This window comes from Hydra vulgaris, chromosome 11, assembly GCF_038396675.1.
Source record: "Hydra vulgaris chromosome 11, alternate assembly HydraT2T_AEP".
Classification (NCBI taxonomy): Eukaryota; Metazoa; Cnidaria; class Hydrozoa; order Anthoathecata; family Hydridae; genus Hydra; species Hydra vulgaris.
Genome location: NC_088930.1, coordinates 13,377,578 through 13,402,972, shown reverse-complemented (window position 1 = coordinate 13,402,972; position 25,395 = coordinate 13,377,578). Strand labels below are relative to the sequence as shown.

Below are 25,395 nucleotides of genomic sequence, written 5' to 3'. Positions count from 1 at the left end.
ACAAATTTATTAACTTATTAAAGTTTTAAAAATAATTTTTTTTTAAATTTTAAAATTTTAATATAAAAGATATCGCTTTTTTTTGTTTGTTTGTTTGTTTTTGCATAGTGCAACAACAACAATTTTTTAAAAACCATACATTTAAAAGTCAGCTTACCAGCAACTTTATAAAAGCCCAGTTATTATTATAGCATTCTGATCAGGCTATTGATAACTTTATCCTTGTCAACCAAAGAAATAAAAATTGTCAAAACTTGTCTTTAAAAAAATGTTTTTGATAAAACAGTAAATCAAAAAAATTAATTAAAAAAAATGAAAATAAAAAAACAAAAAAAACAAAAAAAAATTAAAACAATAAAAAGTAAAAAAAACAAAACATTCAGAATATAAATAAAAAAGACTGGTGATCGACCGAAATTGGAATTTTGTCGAAATTTCGGTTTGGGTTCATTTCGGTTGCGGCATTTCTCAACCGAAACCGAAATTTTGGCAAAACTTTTACCGAAATTTCGGCACAATCGAAATTTTTTAAAAGTAAGAAATAACGTGTTTAAACAATGCTCTTTTGATATTTGTTTTATTAAGAGTTGATTTGTTGTTATAAATGAAATGGTGTAAATTAATAATTAAGATTATAATGTAAAATGTTAACTCGTAATTAATTAAAAAAATAATTTTTGAAATGTCAACAAAATTTTATTAAAACAAGTTAAATTTTTTATAAAAACGCTACAATGTTTTCAACAAAATTTGTTACAGAAAAAAAATGTTTACATTTTATATGAACGACGTTTATAGAATAAATTATAGAATTAGATTATAAGCATTTATAATCATAAAATATGCATAACTTTATAAATTAAAAAAATAAATATATTACATAGGTATATTAATATATTTAATATTTATATTAATATATAATATTTATATATAAAAAATTAATTAAAAATTTGTCAACAAAGTTAAAAAGAAAAAAATTAATTATTATTTTAATAATGCTTTTTGAATTACGGTTTTTGGTTTGAAGTTGAACCCAAATTTCGGTTCAACTTTAAACCGTAATTTCGGTTTGAACCGAAACTTAAAAAACTACCGAAACCGAAATTTCGGTTTCAGTTAAAAGCAAAATTTTGGCCGAAACCGAAACTTTCCGTTCACTAAAAAAGACTTATATAAAAAAGTCAATAAAGATGTATTTTTGTGATTTAAAAAATCAGTTAAATTTAATTAGTTTCTGCTATTGATTAATTGGTTTTGCTTTAAGTTGCTTTTGTCAACTTAAAATGTGTTAACAACATAAGAGCCATTATTTACCATTCTGGTTAACCTGACTACATAATATAGAGTGTATATATATATATATATATATATATATATATATATATATATATATATATATATATATATATATATATATATATATATATATATATATGTATCTTTATATAGTAGTTGAATGAGACTTTTTTTTAACATTTAAGCGACGTCAACAATTAATCAATGTTTTAATGTCGTTTAAACATTAAAATAATTTCAAAAGTGCATAAAGTTTTATTGTTTTTTAAAAAACCACAATAATTGTGACTAGAAAATTTTTTTATTTAATGGTGCATTTCTTTTTGTTTTTTTATTGTTTTATAATATTTTTAAAACATGCAAGGAGTGTTGGTATATTGACTGACAAATGGGTAAAACATATGAGGAGTGTTGCTTTTTTACTGTAGAACATGCAAGGAGTGTTGCTACATCAACTATCTTATAGCCAGCTGCTACAAAGGAGTGCTGCTACATCGACTATCTTATAGCCTGCTACTACAAGGGAGTGATGCTACATTAACTGAGGGTTTGGTTTGGGTTAGCAATCTATCGTTAGAAAAAAAAGTTTTATTTATGTTTTTAAATTTTTTCTGGTCTGGTTTATTAGAGTTCGATTTAAAGTAATAGTTTCTGGGAGAAACTTTTCGACTATCATGCTGGACTATATATATATATATATATATATATATATATATATATATATATATATATATATATATATATATATATATATATATATATATATATATATATATATATATATATATATAGAGATGTATATATATATATATATATAGATGTATATGTATATATGTATATATATATATGTATATATATATATGTGTATATATATATATGTATATATATATGTATATATATACAGGGTGCGGAAAAAGTTCCTGTACAAAAATATAAACAGCAAAAGTTCCTGTACAGGCGAGAAACAAATTACGCTTTAATTTAAAGCAAAATAATACTAAAATAATACGAAGGAATACAAAAGGAGTACTAAAAACACGCTATATATTGAAAGAAAACACCATACAGATAATTTTTTTAAATTATACTTTTGTACGGGAACTTTTTCCGCACCCTGTATATATATATATATTGGGGTGATGACTTTTTAACTTTTATTCTTAAAAATCATTTTCAGTAACAGGAATGGATGAACTTTTGCCTATTATTGACTAAAATGACCTGTATTTCAATAAAATGTTGAAAAAGGTCACACACAAACCAAATTGAAATGTAATATAAACCATTTTAGTGTAATATATATTTGTTTCAATAATATTTATATATAATATAAGTCATGAAACCAACTTGTAAAATAATTTATATACTACATATAATTATAGAGATAGGCTCGTACCTTAGTGGAGTCGTTGGGTGCAATCGATCTCCCTTTTTGTACCAAGTGGTCTTTGTTTCACGCAAATTTGGTTATAAAAAACTAGCAAAATATTAATTTTTTACTCTAAATTTCTACATTTTACAAAAACAAACCACTCCAAAAAACCTTGCAGTACTGCCCCAAGAGAATTGTTTGGAATTTTCCAGAATATTGTATAACATTATGCTTTCGAGAAGCTCCTGCAGAGCTGTAAAATTTTCTTTAGCTATTTTGCAGTGTGGTATAAACTGATATATAAGTGAGGTGTTCAAAGCAAATAGTTAAGTTTAAATTAGCCTAATTTTGTGTCAACACTATTATTGCCTAATTGAAAGAGATCTTGTATTATTTGGTGAGCTACATTGATATTTGAGCTTTATATACAAACATGTAACTGTGCATATAATATTTAATTAGTGTCTTACTTTTTTTATTTTCTATAATTTTAAATTGCTTGTTTTTAAATAAATTATATGACAACTTAGTAACAGTTTCTTTAATTTGTTACGTGTTTAATATTTACATTTAGGCCTTTTCTGTTTAAGTTGGTGAGTAGAGTGTAACATGTTGTTTAAAAAGAGCTCTTTTAACACTAAGAAGAAGTAAGAAACTTGAATAAAGAACTTAATTTATTTTCAAGAGCCATCATAAAGAGGTAAAGTGGCAATTTACAAAGCATCCTTTAGTAAAAGGAATCGCCTGCGCCAGATTTTTGTTGAACTTTAAGCCCTATGGAGCATTGAAAGTCATTTGTGCAAAATTATCAAAACTTTTGAAAGACTGTGAGCGCTGCAGAAAGAAACAAAACTTTAGTGCACTGAATGAACAGTTTTGCAAAGAGAATGAGAACCTGTATAAACTGCAAATTAAGTGCAAAGGCCAGGTTGGTTATTTCATTGGCAAACCTGCTAATACCAAGACCATCCACCCATCCAAGCGAAAGATGGTAATCAAAGAGACATTGTTCACAGTTACCAGCTCAGTGTCTCCTGATTAGTTTGAAAGTAGTATAGACTCATATGAATATACTTCTTAAGATGATGAAATTGCAACATCAACAAGCAAAAGGAACCATAAGCAAACACACATTGCAAGACACCTTGTTACAATCTCGAAGCTGTCTTCCCACAGAGAAGCAAAGGTGTGCCACCAGTTTTCTGGTGAGGGCATTGAAATCCCAGCCCCTGCACTTAAATTGAAAGATGGGAATTCTCAAACAATCGCAGAAGAAACTCACTAGAGCATTAGAGGAATTCAACCTGTAGGCTGAATTCCTCTAACGCATTATGAAGTCCTTTTAACGATACAACAACTGTAAATAAAGGCAAGAAGACAGGCGTTGTTGTTTAGCAGCACCAAATGTTTGAGGAGAAAGGTTAACACAAACCCAAGTTCATGAGTTTCCAACACCATGTGCTGGATTGCTTTTTTCACATTGTCAAGTATGACAAGCCCAGTGGATTGATTAATTTGTCAAATATTGAAAAAATGTGAAGGATTTGATGTGCAATTATGATAAATTGAAAATCAGCCTTCAGCAACTGTAAAAATGAGAATTACAAGCAGCTGGAGAGACAGTATAAAGTTTCTTTACTATCTCGCTTGTGTCATCTGTCACCACACTGAGATTTGCAAATGAGTAATCCCAAACATCAGCAATGCACGCTAGAACTCTCAAACCATTCTAGCTCTTCTTGCGTTTATTCTGATGCCTGAAACCGTAACAGGCTGCGTAAAAATCCTTCTCATGGATCTACCAATAATTTGGCAGTCAATTGTTCCGCGCTGAAGATTTTGATGAACTATCTACAGTGCTGAATGACTATTCAAAAGGTCTCAGATGCTTGCAAAACCAATGGCAAACATGCATATCTCCAATCGATAACGCCCGAAGCAACCAGTGCAGTGAGAATGTGAGATCAAACTTTTCCAAGACCTGTAAGACTCCTGCCACAATAAGGACAACCTCCCACTAATATTCATCCTGTTAAATAACATTATCGTAAACAATTGACTTCCTTGTGTTTGTTGACCCTATAAAATGTTGCATATATATGACTCTAAAGCTTGTGTTTAATTTTGTAACTGCTTAAAGGGACCTCAAAAATTAGGCAAAAAATATAATAAATAAAAAATTTCAAGTCATTTTGTGTGTGACATTTTTTTATCAAATTACCTTGAAAGTAAGATTTTATCTAATCTTTAATAAAAGGTCATCAAATAACAATACAAGGAAATAAGATTGTAAAAAAGTCATCATCCTAATATATATATATATATATATATATATATATATATATATATATATATATATATATGTATGTATATATATATATATGTATGTATATATATATATGTATGTATATATATATATACATATATATTTATATATTTATATATATATATATATATATATATATATATATATATATATATGTATGTATATATATGTATGTATGTATGTATATATGTGTGTGTGTATATATATATATATATATATATGTATGTGTATATATATATATATATATATGTATATATATATATAAATATATATATATATAAATTTATGAATAAGTTAACCAAGTATTAAAATTACAAAAATTCATAGAATAAGATGAAATTTACTTTAAAGACCCTATATTAATATTAAAAACTATATATTTATATATCTATATTTACAAAAAATGATTTAGTAATTATATTTAAAGACCCTGTATTTATATATCTATCCTATAATATTTTAATACTGAACTTAATGCTGCCACTGCTGCTGCCGTTACTCATTCGTGCGTGTTTGACAAAGAACTCATAGCAGCCATTAGTCGCAGTCGCATTTTTTATAAGAAAATGTGAACACAAGTGTATGCAAATATCTAACTTATGTAAGCTTTAAAATACGTAATGTTAAAAATTCTATCAAGTTTTACAGTTTTACTTTTACTTTAAAATTGCATTGCGGCAACATATCCTTAATTTTGTTTCAAGGCATTTATTTGCTGTTTTTTAAAGTCTTTTGTTTATTAAATAATCTTAAAATATTCATCAGTAAGCCTTCATGGCTGAAGTGGTTACCTCACAGTGTTTCTGAAGTGAATTGCAGTGGTTCAAATCCTTACGCTTGCACTTTTTTTTTTTCAATATTTTTTGCTTCTTTAAAATACAAGATAAAACACTTTTGAAGTTCTATAGATATTATATACAAAACGTTGATAAATGAAGTTATTATATACTATAACAAATAAAAGTCAGAAATTTTTTAAAAAAGCTTAAAAATTCTCAAAATATCAAAACACTGGTTGCGCATATGTCATGATAGAGATATTTATGTTATTAATATACTCAGAAAATTAGTCCTAATAAGCTGTGAATGGTCTGAAAAGAAAAAGTGGTTGAAACTCAATAAAGAAAAAATTTTATAAGTTTGTCCTGATTTTCCAGAAGGTACTGCTGTGGAGGCCAAAAAAAATAAAAATTGCCTGTAGCTAGCAAAAACTTTGAAATTTTGTTATAAAAATTAAATTCTTTTTTGCTATATTTATTTTTTTGCCATAAATATATACGACAAGATTTTAAAAAATTTGAAGTTTGTTATGCTAATATAATGTTATGCTTTTTTTTATTGCTTTTCATCGCATAATCGAAAAAAACTGCTTTTGTGCCAAAATATATGTATGCCATCAACAATAATATCAATAGATAATACAGCAGAATTGTAATGTCTATCAAAGAACAGCAATTCAATGTTATAAAAATGATACATATTTTGAATATGTAACATTTTTATAACTTTGGATAGCTGTTCTTTGATAGATCTTTGATAAATTTTTAAAGATGAGCATGAAAATGAAGAAGAAGAGTTGGTTAAAGAAAGAACAGTTGAACGAGAATTTTATTTGAATTCTTTCATAACATCGTATGTTTGTTTTTTTATTTTTTAAAATTTTTTAAAATTTTTTAAATTTATTATTTTTTTACATTTATATTTGCAAGTTTTTGGATCTTAATTTATATATATTTATGTAAATATTGTGTTAATTAATAATTTATAATGATATTATTAGTTATAATATATATCAATAATTTTAGGCTAGCAACTCATCAAATGGTAGGACCTTATTGTTTTTTATTAAAACATTTTCGCTCAAATTCACATTCAACTAATCATGCTATTGCCAAGATGATGCACAGGGTAGCTGTTAATCTTAAGCTACCAGAAATGTTTTTTCAACTCTCTGTGTTTATTACATTTAAACAGATTCTTGAAGATCCTTCTAAACATCTCAAGGTTCATTTTTTTTAAGTGCGATAGATAGTATGGTTTAAAGTACTTTTTATTTGTTTCATTGTAATAGATAAATGTTTAGTAAACATTTGTAATAAATACTTGTGTTTTGTTTGAGGTTTTTTTAAACAACAATCAGTTTAGTTTCAATTGCATTACAAACTACATTTTTTGTTACTTTAACTTTATCAAAATTATTTTAATTTATTAGTTTAAATTATTCATTTTAATTAGTAATTAATTTTGTTATAGAAAGGTCGTTTTTTAAAAACTTAAAGTTTTTGCAAAGGTCTTTTTTTATACATATTTTTTAGGAGCTAGCAGATTTTGCAAAGTACATTATAAATAAGTTTGTTGAAACTTCACAAACTAACCCAAATATTTTTGTAGAAGCATTATTTTGGAAAGGCTCTGGTGATTGTTACCAAATAAGTGAGAGAGAAGGCGATGATACTAGGTATCATACTCTTTTCAATTTATTATTCAGAATTTTAATAATTTTATCTAATAATGACTTGATGAAAAGTAAAATACAAACTTATAAATATATATATTATATATTATAAATATTATTTAAAACTTTCAGTAAATGTTGTATTATATTTTCTAAAATCATGTTTGAAAATTTGTTTTTTATCAAAAAAATATATATATTTTCTAAAATCATGTTTGAAAATTTGTTTTTTATTAAACAAGATGAAGTTCAGTCAGCATATTCTTTCAAAAATCAAGCAAATAATTTTTCATAATGATGGCCATCCATTTGTTGTATATGTGAGATTTTTAAATGGAAGGGTATTCCAAGAAATCATATGTTGTTGTCAAATCTAGTAATCTTCTTCACAAATCTGAAATAGTTTGAAGATATGTCTGAATATCTACAAGTTATGTAGATCTTTTTTTTATTTTTTTTTATTTTTTTTTATTTTTAAAACATTCTGATTCAAAATAACTTATTGAGACCAAATTGTTTGCAAAGTGAAGAGTTTGCGAATGAAAGCTACAAATTGTTTGCAAAGTGAAGAGTTTGTGAATGAAAGCTACAAAATGTTTGCAAAGTGAAGAGTTTGCGAATGAATGCTACAAAATGTTTGCGAAGTGAAGAGTTTGCGAATGAAAGCTACAAAATGTTTGCAAAGTGAAGAGTTTGTGAATGAAAGCTACAAAATGTTTGCAAAGTGAAGAGTTTGCAAATGAAAGCTACAAATTGTTTTCAAAGTGAAGAGTTTGGGAATGAAAGCTACAAAATGTTTGCAAAGTGAAGAGTTTGCGAATGAAAGCTACAAATTGTTTGCAAAGTGAAGAGTTTGTGAATGAAAGCTACAAAATGTTTGCAAAGTGAAGAGTTTGCAAATGAAAGCTACAAGTTGTTTGCAAAGTGAAGAGTTTGCGAATGAAAGCTACAAAATGTTTGCAAAGTGAAGAGTTTGCGAATGAATGCTACAAAATGTTTGCAAAGTGAAGAGTTTGCGAATGAATGCTACAAAATGTTTGCAAAGAGAAAATAAAAGCTATAAAAAGTTCAATTGTCAAAATGAGACAAAGAGCTTTTTGATTATGATATATTTCTAGCTACAGTTTATGTCGATGCAAGATACATAAAACTACTAGAAGAGGACTAGATAGTACAAATAAAACTTTAAAAGTACAAAATATACAAGCAAGTGTCAAGAGTTTATTTTCTAATATAACTTAACACTTTTTTGATTTTACTCAGGTTGGATCCAGAGTTGCTCCGGAGCTAAAGTCAATTTTTATACCTCAAATGTAGATCTTAAAGCCCTGGAGCTTGCAAGTACATAAGCATAAATAACAAGAAATATAGAAATTACTTTACTGTACCATACAAAATAACTTGATGTAAACTCAACTAGTTAAGTTTGCATAAAGTTGTTGTGTATGTATTTTGTAATAAATCTGTGCTACTCAGTTTTTTGTTAATATTACCAGTCTTTTTTATATATTTACATTTTGCTATAGCCTAAGCTATATGTAAGTCTTTAACAAATTGTTCTCTTTATTGATCAAAAAAAAAATTATCATTTTCAAAAGTAAAATTAGATTTGCGTGTAATTTTTACAATCAGAGAGCAATTTAAAAAATCAACAGATCTCAAGAATTTTAAATTTATGAATAATTTATTTAACTTATGTAATTGTGACAAATAATCTTTTTTTTTTTTTTTTAATTTCTAACATCTAATACCTTGAGTTTTAACTTTTTAACATCTAATATCTTAAGATTTAACTTTCTAACATCTAATATCTTAAAACCTTAGAAGCACCTTTAATAATCAAAGTAAAAAAAAGGTTCCTGTTCTAACTTGTACGCAACAATTTAAACCTAGTATAAACTTGGTAAACAATTTTTTATTTCCTGCCTAATCTTCATAATGAGTATAAAGACTAAAGATACATAATACAAAAACAGATTTTATTATAAATTACTTCTTAGTAGATCTCTAAGTTTATCAACTTCTTAGTAGATCAAGATTATCAACTAACTTTTGTGAAACTCTGCATATTTGCTAGTGAACTTTTGTATTCCTTGTAATAAGTACAATAAAACACTGCATACATAATGCGATGGATTGTGGATTTGTTTGTTTGATTGTGATTCTGGAACATGGCCGCATAATAGCCAAACTAAATAACTTTTCTTTGTGAAAAATAACTCTCAAAATACTCCTCTAGCACATCTTGATTAAACAGCTTGGTTAAAGAAATACACTCCTGCACTTAACAGAAAGATTGTTGATTCAAAAAATGAGTGAACTGTTATAAATGAACCTTCATATGTTTAACATGAAATAAACATGCGATCATGTGGATTTTGTGGTGTAACATGTGTTTAGTGGGGGGTAGTACTGATAAAGTAAATTTGAATCATCTGTAATTGAAACTTGTGCAAATAAATAAATTGTGTGATACATAACATGTAAGTCATCTATATTGTTTAATCAACTTTCCAGTAATAAGTTTCATATGGTAAGGCACCATCTGAAACTGGAAAATGCTACTCACAGAATGCTACTCAACTATCTTCCTACAGATGGTTGAGTAGCATTCTTATACTTAAGGAATGTCTGCCTACTTGGAAGTCTTAAAATGTTAGGATCTAGCAAGTTTATTATACGCTGAGGCTGATTTCCATGTAAGATATATTTGAATTATCATTAATTTACATCTCAGTACTCTGTTAATTGGTAAATAGGTCTGTTCTTCCCAGAAAAGTTTCACGAGTTGTGTGATATTTTCTTGGTTTTCACTAATTATAAAATTAAGGTCAATTTAAACAAGCGCTGACTTGAGTAATGTTAAACTGCATTCCCTTCAGCATTTTTTCAATACTCTTTAGGGTTTTGAATACTCCACAGTAGTTTTTTGTTTTTAGAATGTTCCTTAACTAGTGCTAACTTTGCACGAATAGGGTGTGTGATAGCTAGGGGTGTGTGGCAGATATGGGTGTGTGGCAGATATGGGTGTGTGACTTTCAGCATTGATTACAAAACAATCTTTGTGGGATTTATATTAATTATTAATTTATATTAATTTTATTTAGCTTTAGATTATTAATTTATATTAATTTTAATTAGCTTTAGACAGTATTTCTTTTTTATTGTTAATGTCAAACTTATGAGAAAGTTTCATAAGATTTTTTTTTTAAATTTAAAAGATTGTTTTCTGTTTTTCATATGTTTTTATAAAGTATTAAAATTAAAATGTAAAAGCAATAATAGTATTATGCATAATTTAAATGTCTAAGAATAAATATTATTTTGATTATTGATAAAATTAACACTTATTTTGCCTCTATATTTACAAAAAAATGATTTGGCTTTATTTAAAAATTTGTTCGATAAAAAATCTAATAAACAACTTGTTTCTAACATCATATAATTTATATTTATTTTCCATGCTTTTGTTTTTCTTTAGTTTTTATAGTGTATTTAAAAATGCTGACAACAGCAACAACTCTAAAAACACTGACGATAATAGCAACTCTAAAAATGCTACAACTAATTGATTTAAAAATTTTTTGGATGTTTAAAGTATGAATAGAAAATATCCTACTTGTTAACTCAACAGCAATCTTTATTTTCACTTACAAAACATTCTTTAAGATGCTTGTCGAAATTTTTACAGTTAGATTAACATCCAGTAAGTTATTCCTCCAACGTTGATGAAAGTTTTTTTGTTTGATTTTGGGAAGTTAAAATATAGCAATACCTTTATATACCTAATACTTAATATTCTTTATATACCTAATACTTAATATTCTTTATATACCTAATACTTAATATTCTTTATATACCTAATACTTAATATTCTTTATTTAACTTAGAAGTTCTTGTAACTCAACATTTTAAAAAAGATTCAGGTTTTTTTAATTCAATAAAGTTATAAAATTAACTTTAAGTGGTTGTTTTTTTTGGATTTTTTTTTTCAATTAAAAGAAGTGAGAGAAACTAAAACTTTAAGTCACACTTGCTAAATATATTTATATATATAAATATATTTTTATCTATTTACTAAGTGAGTTTATTTATAATTATATATTTTGCACTTGCTTTAATCATCTGACTTTTAAACAATAACACCCTTCCAATAGCACCACTCCACAATAGCATCCTTCCTTCAAAATATCTAATATCTGGATCAAGAGGTAACTTTTATTGACTATAATGTTTATGAAAAATCTTTTTAAGGAATCATTCTGTTAAAACTCGAGAAAAATGGACATTTGAAGAGGAAGAGGAGCTAAAAGAGCTTTACAATCAGCACAAAGAGAATAAAGGTAAATTATAAATTCAAAATCTTTACTACAAAAAAAAAAATTCTATATTATTTTATTTTACATTATGATTTTCTAAAAGAGGACATTTTAGGTTCTGAATTTAATTCCCACCATGTTCTCTGTGCTGTGGCCTTTTTTGTTAAGGCTTGTGTTTCAGAGATATAGAGTTGAGAGAGAGTTGTAACTTTTAAAAAAATGAAATTAAAATTACGAAAAAAAAATTTTCTTTACTATAGTAGAACGGTGAATTCAATTTGAAAAAAGATATATATATATATATGTTGTTCATTTAACTTAATTGAGTAAAGGTTTGAAATGTAAAAATGAAAAAAAAAATAGTAAAAAATTATGTTTGTTTATGTATTCTATACTATATATATTTTTATATATATTTAAAAGTTAGTTGTAAGTTAGTTTTATTACTTTGTCTAAGTAAACTGGTACTTGACAAATTTTTAGTGAAAAAAGAACAGTTGGCATTGGTATAATCAAACAGTTTGTTTATGAGCTGATAAAATAAATTTATCAAACATAAATTCAATAGATATATTTTAAAATTAACTTTTTCCTGTAATATTATAAAGGTTAATATGTCCGCAGATAGATTAAGCTCTTAACACAAAACTTTTACTGTTTAGTTTGCATCGAGTCTTTTGAAAAACCCAAATGATCCATATATAATAATTAGTGTGATCTTACTTACTTAAAAGTTTTTTGAATCAAAATAATATAAATAAACTTCTTATTTTTCAAATGTTGTAAGCTGTGGCAAATTGGAAAAATGCCAAACTTCTAATTAAAGTTAACTTGAGTTAAATTTAATGATCTTAGGGTGCAATCAAAGGTAAAACATTTTAAAATAGTTTTTTTGTAAAAAGCTATTAAATAACAACTAGTTTTTTAATGTGAACACAAGGTCAACTAATCAAGGAGTACTTAATGTGAAGACAAGTCAATTAAACCAAGTGTTTTTATGTGAATGTTCAACTAAAACTTCACTTCTTGAATTATGGTTTTTTTTAAGTGACTTCCTAAAATCTCCAAAATATTTAGATGCATTTATAATTAACAAAATAAACTTTTTCTACAAGATATTATTTTATTAATAACTTGTTTAAAATCTTTTTACCTCTTTTTTACTTTTTACCTCTTTTTTGGGCTGTTGTCAGTGTTTTTAGAGTGGTTGTTTTTGTCAGTGTTTTTAGAGTTGTTGTTGTTGTCAGTGTTTTAAAAGTTGTTGTTGTTAGTCACTACTCACAGGCTACTGTAGTAAATGGTGTCGTATATTGTAAATTTATTAAAAGAACCTTCAAAAGTATTTTTTTTTTAGATTTTTATACTAAAAATATTTTAAATACATAACCCATTTTTGATAGAATTTTTTTTTTATTTTGCATGTTTTTCCTTTAGGATGTGATTGTTTTTTACATGCCATGTTTTTTTTTACATTTACTCCTCAAAACCACTTATGACCTCTCATGGAAACCACTTATGACCTCTCATGGAAACCACTTATGACCTCTCATGGAAACCTCTTATGACCTCTCATGGAAACCACTTATGACCTCTTATGGAAACCAAAATCGATTACAAAGTTAGCATCTGCTAAGGTTGCTTATCTTTGTTGTGTTCGCCATTATCTTTTTCCTGATTCCATTCTCTACCTCTCTACAAATCTCTTATTTGTCCCTGTGTGCAATACTGTTGTCATATTTGGGCTAGCTCTTCTAATGATGCTCTTTCTCTTATAGACAAAGTCCAAAAACAAATTGTAAATGTAGATGGGCTTACTTTATCTCCCAAGTTTAAGCCTCTCTCCCATCATCATAAGGTTTTTTTTTGTCAAGATTTTTCCCTGCACTTCATCCTTTTGGAACTCTCTTCCATTTTCATGTTTTCCTGAATCATAGAACTTACAACATTTCAAGTCTTCTGTCAACTGTTTTCTTGTTCTTTAACTCTATTCTTTGTTTTCAAATAACTCCCAACTTAATAGTGGTTGTTTTCAGCTTTATTGGAAGTAAATAAGATTTTTTTTTTAAAAAAAAGAAGATACTATGAGTACTACTACAATCAAGGATATTTATGAAAAGTTTTTTATTAACTACTGCCCAAAGCATTTGAGAAATCATCAGCTTTTTTTAAATGTTATAAGAAAGATAACTTTAGTCAAGACTGTAGAAAAATTTTAGAAAAACTTTGTTAGAAATTGTTTATGATTTGATTAGCTGCACAGTAAAACAAAATCAAGTTTTTTGTGCCAAAATTATTTTCTTATTATTAGTTTTTTTATTAGAATAGCTATATTTATATATAAAATGCATAAATAAAGTAATAAACATGTAATTATATAATATAAAAAAAAATATTTAAAAAAATTAATTATTTTGATGAAAAATACGAAATATTTTTAATGGACAAGACAACTTTTATCAGTGTAAACATTAAAAATATTACTTTTCAATGCATGTATTTTTCGTAAAATAACTTTTTTAGATTTTACAAAACTTATATATTATAACAGTAATGAAAGATTTTGTAGGTATTGTTTGTGTACAAAAACATCTTTTTTAGGTTAGTAGCAAAAAAACTATCGAAAACTATCTGTTTTCGATGCATAAAAACTAATGATTACATTTGTTAAATTGTTTTTAAAAGCCTGAGCGAAAAAAAAACATTCTTAATTAAAATAATATAGTTTAAAATGAAAGTCAATAAAGTTAATTTAAAACAATAGTAGCGTAAGAAAGTTGATAAATAAAAAATGCAAAATAGCGTTTTGGAACACGTGTCAAATTAACATGTAAATAATCACATTAAAATTACGCTTAAATTAATATTTAATGTTTTTTTAACTAGATATTACCTCTAATGAACTTTGTCTTCACCATTATGACAAATTTTCATCGTGCAATGCTGATATTGATTTTTTGGTATTTTGGCACATTCTGTCCCACTGTGAGCTGAGAGCAATGGTTTAGGATTTGATAAGCTGAGCGCAATAGCTTTTAATTTTGAGAGCAATGACTTTAAAAGCAATGATCTTTTTACTGTATTAAGATAAAATTGTCAGAAAAAATTTAAATAGATTGTTAGAGCAGATAACTTGATAGATAGAAATAGAGCAGAGTTTTTAATAACTCATATGTGAGAAGCATTTAGGCATAAAATATTGCTTGCTGTTTTTTTCATTTGAAGAATAATTCTTTCTTTAGATGTTATTGAAGAAATTTTAAAGAGCACAATAGCTAAAGATCGCACAAGACGACAGGTACATTTTATATTTTTTATTTATATCAAGTAGATATTTATATTTTTATTTTTTATTTTTTTATTTACATTTTTAAGAATATTTAATGGTAGACCTAAAAAGTCTTCTTTTTTTTTCTTTCTTTTTTTTCTATTTATATTTTTTATATTCTAGATAATCAATAAATTGGTGCGGCTTCGTCTTATTGAGAATGCAAAAGAACTTCCTAAGTAAGAAAATTCAATTAAAATGTTAAGAATATTGTGGTAATAAAATTAATAGAAACAAAGATGATATAATAGTAATAAATATGATATATAGTAGTCACTGCCAATATATCTTTTCAAAATTGATTGAGTTAATTTTACTCTTAAAAATGTTGATATTGTTAATTTCAAATGTTAACAACTTGGTAAGAGAAACTAAATTTGCAAATATCTAGTTTTTGTTGTCAATAAAAAGAACATAGATTTATCAATTAAGACCAAGTTGTGCAGAATTTTGTAACCAATAAATCATGTTTTACTTGCCTTAACTCAAGCGACTCCAAATTAAGCAACTGAAGTCAGTTATCATAGTTTAAATTGCAGGATTTTTTTAAAGTGCAGGATTTTTTTTGTCAAACATTTTTACACATTCTTAACTACCTTTATTAGTTCAACATGATATGGCAACCAAATTGGGGAACAGTATTCTAATATAGGTTTAATATATGTATTGAAGGCTTTTACTAAGATACTGGGATCACAAGGCTTGAATCATTTTGAAATAAGACTCTGGTATTAGCTGCATGTACAATGTTTGAAAAATGCTTTTTATAGTTCAGTTGAGAGTCACACCGAGATCTTTCGGAATATAAGACCAAGCTAAAATATGATCTCCTAACTTATAGTTAAAGTTAATGAATTTTCTTGATGAAGCAGATGCAATCCTATAAACAAAACACTTACTGGTAGAAATAGGTAGTTGCCAGTTAATTTAAAATTATTGTTTTTGTTCTGTATAGGGTAGTTCTATTTATGATTATTAGTTTATTATTTATGATAATTAGTTTATTGATAACATAGTTAAAGAACTTACTGAGTTTATTGTCATCAACTAATTTCAATTCCATTCTTTTAAGGTAAACAAACAAAGTTTGTTTACATTTGATGGCGTATGTGATGTAAGCTTTTTAGTGTGGAATGGTTTTAGTAACAGAATATATTTTTCATAAAAGTAATTTATGACATTTTTTTGATATATCTAGGGTAAGGATGTCTCTTTTTACTATGACGTATTTTTCTTACCAGAACAAAACAGTCTAACCCAATCCTAAAGTGGTTAGAGAAAACTTAAGAAAGTTCATAGTCCCAATTAATATTTGAAAATTAAATTAGAAGGTTATCTACATCAGCATTAATAAAATCATAAAAAGATTCTGATTTCTTTTCATACTGATTTATCATATCAATGAAAAATGTACTTTCACAACATGTAAGTTGTGGTTGCTGGTACTAAAAGGGCACTCAACAGAAATGTTACTTAAAAGAGAAATCTTATTAGAAAAAACAAGGCCTAAAATATTGGATTCGGTTGTTGGTTCGTGAACAAATTGATACATACCAAGACTATTGACTAGATTTAAAAATTAACTTTAACACTTTTCACTTGGTGAAATGTAGTTTAGCCAGTCAATTTTTGGCAAGTTAAAATCACCCAGAATAATAAATTGAGAAACTGAGGAGCACAAATCATTTATAATTGATATCATAGAGGCGAGAGAGTCAAAATCTATTTTGGAATAAGAAAGTGGACAGTAGCAATTAATTAAATAAAGTTTGTAGGCTCCAAAGAATAGGTCAACACAAATAATTTCAATATCATTGTTTTGAGTAATCACAACTTGTTTGAACTTAATACCATTTCGACAATAAATAGCGATTCCTCCCAATTTTCAAACTGTCTTTACGATAAATTGAGTAGCCATTTGGACAAACAATATCATTGGTTAGCTTATTGTTAAAAAAGGTTTTCCATACGCAAGTTAAAGCTATGTTGACTACCTTTGTATATAAATTAAATTTATGAAGTTTATTAGCACGGCTTCTGGTGTTAAAAAAATAAGCAGATACTTCTTTATTTGAATTACTTGTTGGACTTATTTCTAAATTATTATTGTTTAAATTTTTTTGTTTTAAGGAAATGATATTTTTATTATTGTTAGAGAAGTTTGTAGAGTTGAGAGTTAAATTTTTAGAATATATATGTGTATGTGTATATATATATATATATATATATATATATATATATATATATATATATATATATATATATATATATATATATATATATATATATATATATATATATATATATATATATATATATATATATATATATATATGTATATATATATTTGCTTGGCAAACTAAAGAGGTTTGTGTTTCGGAGTTATAGAGTTGAGAGAGGGTTGTAACCACAATTATAGTAGTCTCCTCAACTGCAGTGGCCTTCTCATCCTTGGGGAGGTGAATTAACATGAAAAAAAAATTAAAATGTAGAGTATTATAGAATAGAAAAATTTAAAAAAATATTATATTTAGTAGAAAATGATTTGTTAAATAATTAATGTATATAGTATTATAATGATAAAGAATTAGAATTATTATTATCGCTTAATGTCTTTCTATTTTTAAAAATATGATATGATTCTCAGAGAAAAAAAAATCAGGCAACCTAAATGGAGTGAGGAGCAGACAGAAGAATTACTTCGATGTTTTGAAGAATTTAAACAAACAAGCGACCCTGTTGCAAACATAATGGCTGCACTTACTTTCCCCAAGTCTAAAAATATGGTATTACATTTCATTTTATGTTAGTTTTACTTTGTTTTTAAAAGAATAATTTCTTATTGTTATTGTTGTAGTTTGAAACTGTTATTTAAAAAAAAAAGCATTTCTTCCGTTGTTGTTTGAAACTGTAATTGTGTTTATTTTTCTTTATGTTTTTTTATTTTCAGATTATAAAACATTTATTGGAAACAGGAAAAGTTACTGATAAAAAAGAGTTATACAAGAATAGAAAATCAAAAAATTTTGCAGATTCTATGGTATTTTATTATTTTAAACTTTCTTTTTTGTAAAGAAAATTGTTTCAAATTTTAAAAGAGGGCACAAATGAAATAGGCCATTGTGGCATATAAAAAGGTAAATCTGTTGAATTCTTCCTTGATGCTTTTACTTTCTTCTGGTCTTGAGGAGGTGACCTTTTTTTCTTTCAGGTTTTTTATTATATTTGTCTGCTTCCCCAGCAAAAATTTTGTAGCAGAGTTTCAGTGGACCTGTATGGGCATTTTGAGTGGTTCACTGTAGTTTTGTTCATCAATTACTTAGTGGACCATTAGTAGCAGTCACCAAAAGTGGCTAGCTGATGACTAGCCACAATTAACATGTCGGAAAGTTATTGGCTGGCCATTTATAGCCGCTGCCACTAATGGTACACTAAGTAACTGATGAGCAAAACTCCAATAAACCACTCAAAAATACCTATATAGGTCCACTGCAATTCCACTAAAACAATGTTTGCTGGGTTGTTGGCTTGAAATCTTTAAATAATTGTACCACTTAAACTTTATTTATTCAGAATGGTGATAAAGACAGTTCTCATGATGATAATAATATAGGTGTGGCTATCTATTTTTTTTTTTGATTTGTTGTGTTTAGATTTATTTAGAATTTTTTTTTATATCACTGTTATGTTTAAGCAGTTGAATTGATCCCAGATTCCTAATAGAAGTTGAGTAGTTCCAGGTCCCTTTTATTGGTATATAGTGCCATATATTGTTATGAGCAGTGTTTAATAATTGTTGTATTTTTGTTGTTATTTTTACTACATTTTTAAGCTATTATTCGTTTAAGTTCTTTTAAAAAAATCTTTTAAGAAATAATTTATTTTAGATGATGATGATGATGATGTAATGGGTGCTAGAGAAGAATTTCATCCTCATTCAGCAGAAGGTCTTTCTCATAGAGTTCGTGTTGAAAACGGTTTTGAAGATACTCCATATAATGAAAATAAATTTGTAAACTTGTGCAGCCAGTTAAAACAAAAAGGTTCGGTTTTTTTTAAAAAAAACAACTCCTTTTCAATTTTTCTATAGTTGTATTATTTGGAGTGTTGTAGCTGATTGAACTGGCAAAGGCCAAACTGGCTAATCTTACCTATTTCTCTTCAAATGCCAAACTTACCTTTTTCCCTTCAAATGCGATCTTTCTTTTTTACCTTCAAATTCTGATCTTTCTTTTTCTCTCTTTAAATGCAGGCTGATCTTTCAATCAATGACCTTTTTCCCTTCAAATTTAACATCATGTCGACAAGGATAGAGTTTTCAATTTAAATTTTTATGCTTGTTAAATTTGCTGATTTTTTTTTTATATATATATAGATTTTATTTTTTGTATTATACTTTTGTTATTTAACTTTCTTTGATATTTTTTATAAAATGACTTACAATAAACAAAAACAATCAAACAGATTGAATAATAATATAGTTAAATCTGGAATCTTAAATTTATGGCAAACTCAGTTAGACACCCCCACAACAAATCTCCTGAATCTCGGACCAAATTTTGCACCGACATTTAAAAAGTTACCTTATATGGAAATTTTAACACCGATTGAATCTTTTGCTTTACATTTAGAAAAAGATAATTAAAAATCTGATGCAGAAAAGATTCGACAAAACGTGAGTAAAATTCTTATTAAAAATATCAAACCTAGATTACCCAATAATTTAACAAAAGAAAAAAGATTATCTTTAAATAATTTGAGGAAAAAAATGAATGTTTAGCAGTTTATCCATTTGACAAAAGAACAGAATTTGTACTAATAAATGAAGTAGATGCATTTTATAAATTAGAAGAGGAAATTAAACACTCAGTAACTAACAACTATGACCTGACTCAAACCCTTATGACTAAATTCCAGAAACTATTATGCAAATAACGAAAACAAAAAAAGTTAGATAACAAGACTTATTTTTAAATGTACCCTTCTGACTGCGTCCCTCCGTTTATATGGAGTCATAAAAGCTCACAAGCCAGAAAAGAATTATCCAATGCGACCAGTTGTTTTTACTCATTAGAGTAGAAACGACTGGCCATCAGGATCTGATTTTACAAAATACTCTGATGATCTTTGGATCATCAGAGTATCTTGTTAAAATTATACAACCAACCTTAAACAAAAACAAAACAAGATTAATAAACTCCTCCTCGTTTGTTAACAAAGCAAAATCTTGGTTAATTGATCCTAGTGAAATTATCGATATTTTAAACAATGATATTGATAATCTTAAACTAGTAAATCAAAAAAAAATTCTTTTTTCAAATCCATACTTTATGCAAGCAGAATTCTATTGGGCCTAGAAATTCTTTTTTTGTTATCTTTTGTAGAAGGAAAAATTACTGTTACGTTTTTAAATTTTTTTTTTATTAATTCAGTGTTCTTATGGGGAAATACAAATTAAATTTTTGTTAACTTAATTAACTTTTTTTGGTCAAATTTTTCCATTTCCTTGTATTGTCATCGAAAATGATTAAGTGTGCAAAATTTGAGCAAAATTGGTTGAGAAAAAAGCTTTCAAAAATTGATTTCAAATTTTGTGGCACTCAAACATATATATATAGAAAGTAACCTTATATAAAGCATGGAAAAAGTAGCGCGTTTTAAATTTTTGTTTTTTAACTTAATAACTTAAGACTTAAAAAACAATAGGTTTTGAATCGCTGCGCTTTGATGTCTTCGAAACTGCAAATAATTTGCAAATCAATGATTTTTGTGACGTAATACGCAATTCATATCAAATAAATAAAATGTATGGGGAAATACAAATTAAATTTTTGTTAACTTAATTAACTTTTTTGGTCAAATTTTTCCATTTCCTTGTATTGTCATCGAAAATGATTAAGTGTGCAAAATATGAGCAAAATTGGTTGAGAAAAAAGCTTTCAAAAATTGATTTCAAATTTTGTGGCACACAAACATATATATATAGAAAGTAACCTTATATAAAGCATGGAAAAAAGTGCCAAACTTACTCTTAGTGATATACATGAAATGATCAAACTCTGCCTTAACCAATGTTATTTTTTATTAAAAAAATGAGATAAGATCTATACCAAATTCGGGAACTTAAGGTCTGTCCTTAATGGTCATAGTTGCAGAAGCGTTTTTACAAGTGAGGTTGGTCATTTTTTGCTAAAGACTTACAGATGGTATGTAGATGACAGTCATGCAAGATTCGACTCAAAATCATGATAAGATTCAACTACAAAATCATGATAAGTTTCTGGAGTTATTAAATAAACAAGATTCAGCAATAAAATATACTTCAGAAAAAGAAAACAACAAAAAGGAATTAAACTTCTTGGATACACTAATAACTCATACTATAAACTATATTCTGACTTCAAAATCCATCGAAAGTCAGCTATCACTAATATGCAAATAAAACCTTTATCAAACATTAATCCAAAAATAATTACGGGTGTTTTTAAAGGTTCTGTATCTCATGCCATTAAAATTTGTTCGAAAAAGTCTGATGAAAAACAGTTTTTAGTGAACATGTTTGCAGAAAATGGACACGATAGATTAAAGCTTGAAACAACTGCTAAGCACTATATTCAGAAAAGAAACAACCTTTCTAAAATAAATTATGGTGAAACAGAAACTGCTAAGCACTATATTCAGAAAAGAAACAACCTTTCTAAAATAAATTATGGTATTTATTATTATAGTATTGATTATGGTAAAACAGAAACATAGAATATATACAAGAATAGGTCCAAAACTTAGAAAAGAACTTAAACCTTACAACATCACAATAATTTTTACTACACCACCTACATTAAAAAACATCTTATACAACAACAAATTAATTCCCAATAGCAATCCCGGTGTCTATAAACTCACATGCTCTTGTGGCAGTATATACATTGGCAAAACAAAAAAGAAAATTTTAACAAGATGCATTGAACATCAAAAGACTATTTAAAAAGTAAATGGGATGCATCTGGTGCAACCGAACACGGTAGGGAATGTAATGGTATGTTTGATTGGTTAAATCCGAAAACTCCAGCAATAAAGTCAGAGTACGATGAGCGTAAAGTTAGAGAATCAATTGAAATTAACTACGCCTCAACATACCAAGAAATAAAACACGCTCCTATACTTCTCAACTGTGACAATGGAATTAAAATTTCTACAAACAGTTGGAGACCTGTTGTAAAAAATTATCCAAAAAACGGAATTAAATTTGTACGCAACGTGTTGTTTTATACTTTATATTTTAAATATATTTTCATGTACAACAAGATATGACATTGAAAGTTTTATTATTGTATTATATGTACATATTATGATAAGTTTTATTATTGTATAACATGCAGCCTTCTGTTTGGAAAATCTGTCCAGCTATTCCAAAGTTTGAGTCTCTACTGTATATACAAAATCAAAACATTTTCTGAAAAGTATTTTGATTGTTTTTACATAATAGTTTTTTGTAATGATCAAGTAGGTGGGAGTAAGAGATAGTTACATATGTATAATTACAAGAATTATAAAGAAAGTTAGAGGATAGATAAATGGTACCATGAGTTGGATTGCTTTGTGTGAAAGAAGTCAAAATCAAAAGAGATTTTACTTTTGTTATAATGGATATTCTAGAAATATTTAATGAATCAGATAAATGTTATGTTACAGACAAATGGAGATAAATTGAGTGTTTGTCATTTTTATTAAATAATTGCAACATAATAATTAGTATAATAAGTAATAAAAATTGAAATAGTAATAAATAAAAATTGAAATAATAATAAATAAAAATTGAAATAATAATAAATAATTTTAAAAGGCTTGCTCATTGAAAGGACAGTTGAGATGTTTAACTTTATACTCAATTAAAGGCACTGGTTTTCAAATTGTTAATTATCGTCAAAATTAAGGTCCTGTTGAGAAACCTGAAATAGTGCGATGCATAATGGTATGGAGTATATGTGACCAACTTCCTCCCTACTACTCTGTTAGTTGAAAATTCTTTAATTTTTGAAAGGACATCTTTTTCAAAATTCTAAAGTATGTAATATGAGTGCTATAATTAAAGTTTTATAATCAAGTTGATGAAAATTTGTTGATAAAAAAATAAGTGAAATACTCGATAAAAAGATGTGTTAATTATATTTTTGTTATTTATTTTCTTTTCAAAATTTAAGATAAGGGGATTTCCTAATACTCTTGATCCTTGTCCTCGCTTTTCTAAATTGTTCTTTTATGATTGATTTTTTCAATGTATGGTTGACTCATTCTATTATCTCCTGATGAGGGTACAGTTCAAAAACTCATTTTAATGGTTCTGAGGCTGCCAGGTAGTCAGGTCTCCCAAACTCTTTGGTAGCTCTCAGAGAAGCTGATTCCATCAACAGCTGTAAATTATCAGAGTACTAATAGTGCCATGTTGCACATGGATGGTGTCCCTGTTTGTACTTTTGGTGTGCATTGTCGAAGCCACATTTAGGGTTTAGGCTTAGGGTTGAATTCATAGACTATTCTTTTATGTGCTTTCATTTAGCCCCATCTTTCTCTTTGTTCTATTTCGCTCTTTTTTATCTCAAGACTACATTTTCTTTGATGTTATTTCTGATCAAATTGACCAAGCCCTTTCTCTTTATCCTTCAGCCAACATCAATGTTGTTAGTGACATTAATGCTCATCACACTGAATAGTCTTGGCTCTAGTGTCAGTGACTCCGCAAGTGTTAAGGCCCACAACTTTTGCATTTCTCAATCTCTAACAAAAATTGTAAACTTTCCAACTTCCAGACAATCTGAATCATTTACCTTCTCTACTCAACTTGTGTCTTGTTTCTGATCCTATTCAGTGCTCAGTTTCTCCACATTCACCCTTAGATGCTTCTGATCATGGTTTGATCTCTCAGAATCTCCCTATCATTGTACCTCTTTGTGGTGGCTCTTGGGTAGAAATCTTTTGTAATCCTGCTGACAAATGTGCTACTTACATAACTTCTTGGATTCTGGCTGGCATGGAATCTTTTATTCCCTTTCAAGGATTCCAAGTCAAGCCTTACTCTTCTCCATGGTTTTCCTCTCATTGTGCTACTGCAATTTCCAATTGTAACTATTACTATCATATCTATTGCCAAAACAATTCTCCAAAAAACAGATGTCTGTTTACTATTGCTAAAAACCATTGAAAAAAGGTTTTATCTAATGCTAAACGCGAGGTTTAGCATTAGACAAAACCTTTATTCTCAGATCATGAAATCTTGTATTTCATCTCAACAATTAGGCTCTTGTGACTTCTGGAGAATCTTTAACAGTATCTATAATAAAAGCAAATCTGTTATTCCAGCTCTCTTGTATGGTTCAGAATTTTCATCTCACCTAAAGACCAAGCTGAATTGTTTGTATACAGCTTGTAGCAGTATTTGTTATCCCTATTTTTTAAAACTCTTGATAGCCATATGACTTGTCTAACTATTGTCACATTAGTCTTCTTACTATCATAAGCAAGATTTTTGAGTCTTTAATTAACCAACTCTCTCATCCTGAATCTAATTCTGATCTTACTTTTTGATTATCAATATGGGTTTTGGTCTACTCGTTCTACTGCTGATTTGTTAACGGTAATAACCCATAGGTTTTATCATGCATTAGATAGATGTGAAGAGGTTAAGGTTATTGCTCTTGACACTTCTAAAGCCTTCCATAAAGTTTGGCACACTGGTCTTCTCTATAAGCTTTCTTTTTACTGTGTATCAGGTAACATCTTTAAGACTATTGAATCCTTCCTTACCAATCGTAGTATAAAAGTTGTCCTCGATGGACAGCACTCTTTTTCATACCCTGTAACTTCAGGGGTTCCTCAAGCTGCCCTATACTCTTTTTAATTTGCATTAACAATCTCCCAGAAATTCCCACTTATAAGGCTGCATTGTTTGCTGAAAATACTAACATTTATTCTTGTCTTGATAAGAAGCCAACACTCTCTGATTGCTTGGAGGGGCCATTTGAGCTTTAAAAGGATCTCACTTCTGCTACAGTATGTGCCAGTGGCTGGTGAACTTTAACCCAGATAAAACTCAATTTTTTGTAGCTAATTGTTATGGTAATAATCTAGAACTTCCTATATTTATGAACAGTATACTCTTTGTCTTTTAGGATTAACTCTTCTGATCTTTCTTGGAAACTATTTATCCAATCAGTTTCAAAATTAGCATCTGCTAAGATTCCATCTTTATATTGTTCTTGCCACTTTCTTACTCCAGATTCCATTTTTTATCTTTATAAAGCAAAA

The 25,395-nt window shown here is 27.3% G+C and overlaps 1 protein-coding gene across 1 annotated transcript in view; it reads left to right on the top strand.

Annotated features, from left to right (window-relative positions):
- LOC101240464 (protein timeless homolog) overlaps nt 1-25,395 on the top strand; it is a 111,614-nt gene that overhangs the window by 54,413 nt on the left and 31,806 nt on the right. Inside the window, exons 24-33 of the mRNA XM_065810167.1 lie at nt 6,545-6,626; nt 6,800-6,998; nt 7,310-7,452; nt 11,704-11,792; nt 15,008-15,063; nt 15,217-15,272; nt 17,741-17,879; nt 18,044-18,133; nt 18,667-18,706; nt 18,981-19,136. Coding sequence (XP_065666239.1) covers nt 6,545-6,626; nt 6,800-6,998; nt 7,310-7,452; nt 11,704-11,792; nt 15,008-15,063; nt 15,217-15,272; nt 17,741-17,879; nt 18,044-18,133; nt 18,667-18,706; nt 18,981-19,136 — 1,050 coding nt within the window. The remainder of the gene's footprint in view (nt 1-6,544; nt 6,627-6,799; nt 6,999-7,309; nt 7,453-11,703; nt 11,793-15,007; nt 15,064-15,216; nt 15,273-17,740; nt 17,880-18,043; nt 18,134-18,666; nt 18,707-18,980; nt 19,137-25,395) is intronic.